General features: G+C 38.2%; 1 protein-coding gene across 1 annotated transcript in view; it reads left to right on the top strand.

Annotated features, from left to right (window-relative positions):
• Positions 1 to 1,666: 1,666 nt before the first annotated feature.
• Positions 1,667 to 8,608, top strand: part of LMBR1 (limb development membrane protein 1) — a 22,039-nt gene continuing 15,097 nt past the window's right edge. Inside the window, exons 1-4 of the mRNA XM_010140286.1 lie at positions 1,667 to 1,790; positions 2,230 to 2,298; positions 5,190 to 5,254; positions 6,385 to 6,457. Of these exons, the coding sequence (XP_010138588.1) occupies positions 1,697 to 1,790; positions 2,230 to 2,298; positions 5,190 to 5,254; positions 6,385 to 6,457 (301 nt within the window). The 5' untranslated portion in view covers positions 1,667 to 1,696. The remainder of the gene's footprint in view (positions 1,791 to 2,229; positions 2,299 to 5,189; positions 5,255 to 6,384; positions 6,458 to 8,608) is intronic.

Raw genomic sequence — 8,608 nt, 5'->3', positions numbered from 1 at the left:
TGTGACTCTCTTCTGTTCTGAAGTGAGGGCTCTATATCAGTGTTCAGTACTTGGACTGTAATCTGTTTGTTTCCTGGTAATTTATTGCTCACGTTCAAAACTGTAATATTAAAAACATGGCTATTTAATTGTCAAATACATATATTTGGCCTAGATGCTGACCTTCCAAATAATTCATGGAAGACTTAAAAGCTTTCTGAGTACTGCAAAAATAACATTTTAACAACTTCTAATAACCTCAAAGCTGCTTTTATTATACACAAATTCTAGGAGTAAATCCATATCCTATCCATACTGCCTTTAATTTGAAATTTGATGTTTGAGAACTTTTATGGAGTTGAATTTAATCTTCTCACTTAAGCCTTAAGGGGAGTTCTGTGGTGTTCTCCTGTCTGTTTTTCCTTCATGCTGCTTTATCTGTTCTGTAGTGAACTGATGGCAGAGAGGATCTGGTATGGTGGAAGAGATTGATGCCCACGGTTAGGATGTCTGAGATTTTCAGTCATGACTGGATGCAGTGGTTATGTAGGGAATGTAATTTTCAGGGGGTAAACATCATGTAAAAATTACCTTCTTGTGTTAAGCAGCGAGGGAAGAGGTGATGGAAGTAGCAAAGTAAAATCAACTTTCTGCTTTTAACTATAGAGCAGACTTTTCAGTGGAATATGCCTAAGTTGGGGTGAAACTGTGTGAGAAACAAGAGATTGGGTTTACTAGTGGAGATGTGTCCTGGCAAATGAAGAAAAACAAAGGTGAAATTGTTATGTGAACAGCAATTTGATGGTCCCTTAATTGGCAAGGATGTCTGAAGAAACCATTGCAATAACTACTGCTTGGCATTAGTAAAATTAGTGTTAAGAACACCAGCAAAACATTTAAAATATTATTTTGTATTGTTTGTGTATTTACATTTGCAAATCTAATGCTCAACTATTAGGGCATTGTTACATTTTTAGATCTGATCGAATGCTGTAAGGTCCCACCTTGCAGAGCTGGGATTTGTGTGGTTGTAGGCAAGCGGTACGTGTTTTGTTCGGCGGGAAGCACGCAAAGCTGGGAGGCGGTGGGTGCGGTGCGGGCAAGCTGAGGGCCAGCAGTACTCCCAGCGTACGCTTGAGGGCTCCGAAGACTGTGAGGAATGGTGCAGAAGCAATTGCAGTTGAAGAATGTATTTTAACTCAGTTGGTGCATTGTACCTGCACAGGGTGTAATGCTTGCTGGGCCATTTGGCTATTTGCCATAATTGGCTTTCCATTCCCTTGATTGGAATCATAGATAAAAATTTGCTAATCCACTTTCTTTGCTGAAAGTATTAGAAAAGTAATCCATCTTTTAAAAATGCTCGAGCAAAATCATATGGTATAAAGATTTCTTTATGGAATAATGAGATTAATGAGAAAGGCATATGCACTTTAAAACATTTTTCTATGGTTTTAAGGGGAAAAAAGCGATCTGGGCGCTATAAAGCCGTAAGTACTTCCTTTTTTATGCACTGCCTTTTTAAAAGTGCATTACATGTTATGCTTTTGTCTGCGTGAAAGAATGTGACTATATGTTAGGAGGAAGGAGCTGATATTTATTTATATTTTTCTTATGTTTGAAAATACCTGATTCAGAGTTCTTGCCTGTGTTGTTTCCTCCCTTGCCCCTCTTCTGCTCACAGGGCATCAGAGCACGCATTTTGGAAACCCTTGTAATGCTTATTCTTCTTGCTCTGCTTATCCTTGGGATCGTATGGGTGGCTTCAGCACTCATAGACAATGATGCTGCCAGTATGGAGTCTTTGTATGGTATGAAATTCAATAAAACACCACACTAGTTTCATTTAATTATGGAAATGGATGTCTTCAATTAAATATCTTTCTCGTAAATGTTACGTGAGTATCGCACAGGTTGTGAAGAAGCTGTATTAATTTAGTCAATACAATTTTTTTCTGTTAAATCTGTTTTTAGTGTGCTCAGAAGTTCCATGTTCAAGTGAGTGCAGTGTAGGTTAAAACTAAGTGACTTAAGTGAAATGTAGGTAAAAGCTGAAGATATTTTTCAGGCTACAGTAGTTGCGGGTTTAGTTAACTGCAGGATTGTTAACTCAGTAATTCTTAATAAGAATAGAATAGTTTGATAGAATGGTTCGATCCCGAAAGCTTAAAATAAGTTAATTCAGCTGTGTTTGACATAAGGAACATTTTCATAATAAGCTAAGGCTGTGTTCAATATTTTTCTTTATAGACCTCTGGGAATTCTACCTCCCATATTTATATTCCTGTATATCACTGATGGGATGCTTGTTACTTCTGTGTAAGTATTTTCTTGATTATTCCAAAAAAGATGAATGACTTCATGTTTAAAGACTAAAGGAGACTTTTTCACTGTGAAAATGAAGATTGTGAAAGTTAAGAGTATGAAATTTTATTATAAAATGTAAATTTATGTGCAGTTTTGTTAGGTTTGAGTTCTGGTGTTTGAAAAAATGCTATTTTACATTTTCGGGTTTTGAGGAACTTTACACTTCACTCAAAATAATTTCAGTTTTTAACTTTTTGAATATTAGGGACTCCATTCTGCAAAGAAAAGCACATAGTTGTTAAATGAAATGTCTGCAGGAGGTCAGTAGTATGGAGAGAAAGTTATTTTGGAACATTTAGTTTGTCCTGTAGTCAGTAAACTGTCCTTCTTCCTTGTTTAATTGAAAATGTTCTTTTATGAACCGGGGTTGCAGTTAGCTTTCATAATCACAAAACTGGTATCTGGCCAGTCTTGAGGTCAGTTGTATGATTGTATATAAAACAAAAGCGATTAAAACACCAACCTTACACCAACTCGTCCTTGCCACAGTTCAGTCGTCCATGTTTAGGGGAACAAGAAAGATGATGGAAGGCTTCAAATCCCACTTAAAATTTCAGTGTGTCCCCCCCTGCCAATAATTCCTAGAAAATTGCTGAGACAAAACATCTGCCTTTCTAGATGATCATGGTGTCACCTGCTCTCCAGGCTTTCTAGGTTTACAGCTAATGCTTACGGGGTTGTGACTGTGGAAGAAGGGTGGGGAGTGATAGTTTGAAATGTTCTTAAAACTGAACAGACCTGTCTGTGAAAGGTGCTGTTCAGAGACCTCAGTGAGTCTCTTTAGGTTCTCAGAGGAAATTCTTAAATTCGATTTGGTGTAATGGGAGTGGGGAGGTGTTTAAAAAAAAAAAAAAGGCTGTTCAAGGGTGTGATTCACAACAGTTGCTGAATGTTTTAGTGGGGAAGTTGGCTTAACAAAGTGCCTACAACTGTTGTGCAGTTTGTTTCAGCAGAGCTGAAAACACAGCGTGTGTTCTGGGGCTGTTGTAAACCAGTTCACCAAAATAGCTGGGATTAAATGCCAATTTTTGGAAGAGTTATTTGCTATTTATACAAGCAAATCGCAGAATTTATTTAAGGCCCTCCAAGGTGTAATGTCTGTGTAACTGAAAGGACAGGATACAGCAGTGGGTAAGCGTTAAAATGCTGGAGTAGAACTTCATTAGGTCTTTGGCTGGCTTAGTGAAGGAGTGTAGGAGTCAGGCTTACTTTAGTGGTGGTTTGGAGCATCGCTTCCTTTCTTTTTTTGCCTTCTCAGGCTGTGTCTGTAGTAAAGGAAGACCAGCTTAAGTTAGGCTTTTTGAATACTCTTGTACTTAGGAGATGATTCTACCTCTCTACTCCACTCTGGTGAGACTCCCACCTGGAGTACTGCATCCAGCTCTAGAGGCTTCAGCATGTGAAAGACATGGACCTGTCGGAGAAGGCCCAGAGGAGGCCATGAAAATGATCAGAGGGGTGAAACGCTTCTGCTGTGAAGACACTCTGCTGAGACAGTTAGTTGTTCAGCCTGGAGAAGAGAAGGCTCCAGAGACTTTATATCAGGCTTCCAGTACTTAAAGGGAGCCTATAAAAAGGATGGGAGAGTCTTCTTAGCAGAGTCTGTTGCCACAGGACAAGGGGTGATGGTTTTGAGCTAAAAGAAGGGACATTTAGACTAGATATAAGGAAGAAATTTTTTGTGCTGAGGGTTGCCCTGAGAGGTGGTAGATGCCCCATCCCTGGAAACATTCCAGGTCAGGCTGGACAGTGCTCTGAGCAGCCTGACCTAGTTGAAGATGGTCCTACTTGCTGCAGGAAGGTTGGACTAGATGACCTTTAAAGGTCCCTTCCAACACAAAACATTCTGTGATTCTATTTTTCCTGTAATACATAGTAGTCATAGTGAAACACTAGTTTAAAAAAAAAAAGTAATCCTCCCTACAAAACTTTGTGTGCTTCTCATTTTTTGGCAACACTGTTTTATTATAATGGAAACTATAAATGTATATCCTCATCCACGCTGTTACAAATTCTTTCCATCTCCCACACACTTTAGTAGTTGAAGGCTGTTCTCCTTAACTGATGATTTTACTGAAAATTTTCTACTATCATAGTTTGAGCCTTTCTCCCAACAAGCATATATGTACCATACCTGGAAACCATCACTGGCTACCATCAAAAAGGGCCAATTCATCTATCATCGAAAAGGAGCTTAAAATCTGGTAGCTGAGCATACTGTCAGCTGAAGCTGCAGTATAACTTTCAAAGCAAAGCAGGTTCATGATCTCTTGACCTTACAGCTACACCTATGGTAATAGATTGAATGTGTCTGAAATTTTCTTCAGTGCTGTGGCCAACTAGTGTCATTTCATCCATGATACTCCAGTCTGCAGAAGGTGGCTGTGTATGTACTGCCTGGTGAAAATTGTTCCTGGACTGTGTGAGCTCCAGAACTGCACCTGAGAATTGTTTGGGAAAGTGTAACTGGCCCAGGGCAAACCATGCCAGGGATGGTTGCCCAGGAATGTATCTTGGCACTGCTGAATTTACTGGTGTAGACATAGCCTCTGGTGCCACATGCTTTGAATAAATAATTACTCTAGCAAGTTTAAGATATCTGATTCTATTCTATCTGTTCCTTATTGACAAAAAATTCACTATGACTCCCTTGGAGGGGGCTTGTCTGTGCTCAAAATTCATGTGATGACAATGTGTTTTAAAGTTCGTATTGGAGTTTGAAGCTCTTGTAGTTCTCTTCAAACCCATGCTTGTTGTATGTGGAATAGCACGTTGAACATCCAAGTAAAAATTGGTCTTTTACATACAAATCGCAGTTTTGCATAATCTTTCTTCCTCTACAGTATGCACACCAGTGGGACTTTCACGGATGTTTACAGTTATGGGTCAGTTGCTGGTGAAGCCAACAGTAAGTTTACACAAATGACTCCTCGCGTGCTGTTAGAAGGTGGAATGGCAATAGGGTACTCTAGAATGCTTGCACTTCCACATCCTTTTCTCTTCAGGTCATCAGAGTTTCTATAGTCAATATTTGTGTACTTGTTTAAATTTTTTCATATGGCAACAAAGCCTGTTTTTTTCCATATAAAAATTTCTTTTTTTCATAGTATAAGCTTCCTCTGATTTTACAATTGATATAACTGCTATTAGTATTAGTATTTATTTCCAGTATTGCCAACTGTGGCTGTTGTGCAAACGCCTGAAAAGTTGTTGAAAAACGCTTGTTCTGGGTCCAGGAGCGAAGGATACAAGAGCAAACTAAGGCTGGATAACAAGAAGGGTACCTGGGGGTACACTTAGATGGTTTTAAATGTAGTTAGTTGGCATGTGTAAGACCTTCTTATACTTAGAGACTCTGCTGTTCCTCTACTCAATGCTGTGAGGAAAAGGAGAAGTTCGTACCATGTACAAGTGCTCTGACTTTGCTGTCACATTTCCTTGTTTGTATTTACTAAAATTTGGGTGCACTTGGGTCTTGCATTCCTTTTAATCAGTTCAACCCTGAAAATACAAAGAAAATATAGGCTGTTTTGCTGTCTATAAGCTTTAAACTCTAAGCACCTGATAGTAAGGTAGACAATTTATTTGGCTTTAGCTTCCAGTAGCCGTTTATATTTGCCTGAAATACTGGCTTATGTGAAGACACTTTTTAATACATTTTTCAAAATCTGCAGTTATTTTTGTTTAAATCAAATTGAGTATGAAGGTTTATAGGTTGATGGGGTTTGAATATAGGTCAGATGTAGGTCCCTTCCCTGTTCCCTAGGTCTCTTTAGACTGAAATTGAACACAAGAGGATTTAATTTTAAACCTGAAATAAAAACTTAACACAAAGTTGGCTTACAGTAGAGAATTAGATCTGTAACAGAATGGAGTAATCTTTTGTGGAGTTCTTACTTGTATCAGTATTATAACATTGTAGACTATAGATTTCAAGTACAGGTTACCAGAACAAAACGAACCTCACTAGAATAGTGCAGTCAGAAAAACAAGAGGCTCTGATACTCAGTCAATTAATGCTTCTGTTTCCACATACAGATCCTTGAAGATCTAGATGAACAGATGTATATCATCACTTTAGAGGAAGAAGCAATTCAGAGGAAGCTTAATGGTAAGTTTGTTCCGATGCTGCTTCAAATGCAGTGTTTAGAGGAGAGTGGTTCTGGTCAGGAGTATTGATCCCACTGTTACATAGCCTCTTCTCTCAAAACAGAAAATGTCAACATCTTAGAACGTAACAAGCATTACAGGCTTACACTTCATTGCTCACTGTGGTGTTCAAGATTGGCTCTTGTGTTACTGTGTGATTTGCTTTGTTTTTCTTTTTAATGTGTTCATCAGCTCTAACGTGAATATTCTGAGATTGAGAAAACGGAGTTGTTGACCAGTCCTACCACACTCACTGCAAAGTAGTTTGGATTGGTAAATGACTGTATTTTAGCCTCGGCTGAAGAACAATGAGCTTACACTACCAAGAGGCTCAACTTCTTGCCTTACAAGTTTTGATTTTTTTTTTGGAGGACTTTTTCCGTTTCAGTTCGTTATTATTTAGAATTTTAGGTAATAAATCATTAAATATCAGAGCAGTCCTTTATATAATGAATAATTAAAATGAATAATTATACAAATGTTTTAGATTTCTTGTATTAAGTATTACACTTTTGTACTTAGAAAGTGCTTCTGTTTTGAAGTATTTAATAAACAGTATGAAGTTTTGGCTTGTAAGAGAGAGAGTATTGCAGTATGGCAGGCACCAATTAAGGATAATGTATTGATTCTATAAACCTGAAAATCAGATTGTGCAGATTCTCTTCTGAATTGCTTTTCAGTGCATGGATAAGCCATCCATCCACAATTTAGACAATTGCTTCAGGTCGGAAAACCAGAAAATGTTCATGTCGTGACACATCCATTGTTGTGTTGCGTTATGACTGACTTTAGTCTTAGTTTTCTTAATTTGCTGCCTTCCTCTCTTACTCTGCAGTCTTCTGTCATGTATCTCAATGTTTTCCTTTTTCAAGTCTCAGTAAGTCTCCTTTCGAAGTTGCTTAGTTAGAGGAAGTACCTCTGACACCAGTACATCGTGGTGGTTGTCTTTATTCTAGTGTTTAAAATCTGTGGAGGAGCAGTTACTTCTTTGTGCTAAAATTGGCCACAGTTTCGATTTAAGAGTAATATTCACCTTTGCTGTTTTGGAAGCTTAGAGTAGGTAAATATATATATGCATTCATATACAGACATGCAAAAAGTTGCATGCAGTGAATGTCTTTGAAGCTGTGATGGGGTAATTATAATTGTTCTGTAGGTTTGATGTTAGCTAGCAACTGTAAAATATTTGTTACTGGGTATTTTATGTTGTCATGGTGATTGTGCTTATGTACAAGAAAAGCAATGCAGAAAAATGACCCAGTAGTTATTCAGGTATCTATAGAGGCAGTCCAACGTGGTTTCTACTGTTCAGGTGGAGAACGCGATTATGTAGGTGATGGCTGTCTGCTGTTTTTCTGGGTAGAAGTCAATGCAATTTAGTAGTATCACTCGTGAGATGGATTTAGTCTGTTTGTAGGCATCTGCTGACTGGATCTGGATTTAGGTCGTGTGCAGGTGGCTCCCATAACCACTAGCTGAAAGACTGGATTCTCCATCAGTAAGTTGGTTAGTATTTGATGTAAAGTGGAACTGCAACCCACCCATGTTTCACAGAGCTCTCACCAACCTGCTCTTGAGGGCTGAAAGACACTGGGCTTAAATGTCCTTTGACAGGAGAGGGAACTGAAGTCTTCTGTTTCCCATGCTGAGGGAAAGGTATTGACACCACTGTCTGAAGGAATGCTTGAAAACCCGTACACAGAAAATTAATGGACTTAAGGTGAAAAGTAAATAAAAATCTAAACTTGGGTATAGCAAGTAGGTGGGAGGCAGTATGTTATATGCACAAGAAGATAGTCTGCAAGATTTTTGTGAGTAATTATTTAAGTAGTTTTAAGTATGGTTCTCATTTATGTGGCAAGCGCAGAAAGCTTCATCTTCTCTTCCAGAAGTCTTTCTAATTCATACGAATTATGCCAGAAAAATAGGTACAATTTCTGATAGAATTATGAAGACTAATGCTTCTTGTTTTTATTGCATATTTTAAAAATGTGTACAAATGGAGGTGTGGCTTTAATTACATTAGTAGATATAATGCTGTGATGTTAGAGGCCATAATCTGTGACTTAACACAGTTTGTGTAAGTGTTTTTGTTGCGGTATCAGAGCAGATA

This window comes from Buceros rhinoceros, unplaced genomic scaffold (assembly GCF_000710305.1).
Source record: "Buceros rhinoceros silvestris isolate BGI_N320 unplaced genomic scaffold, ASM71030v1 scaffold20087, whole genome shotgun sequence".
Taxonomy (NCBI): Eukaryota; Metazoa; Chordata; class Aves; order Bucerotiformes; family Bucerotidae; genus Buceros; species Buceros rhinoceros.
Note: the sequence above shows the minus strand (reverse complement) of the source record. Positions and strands in the feature narration are given on the sequence as shown.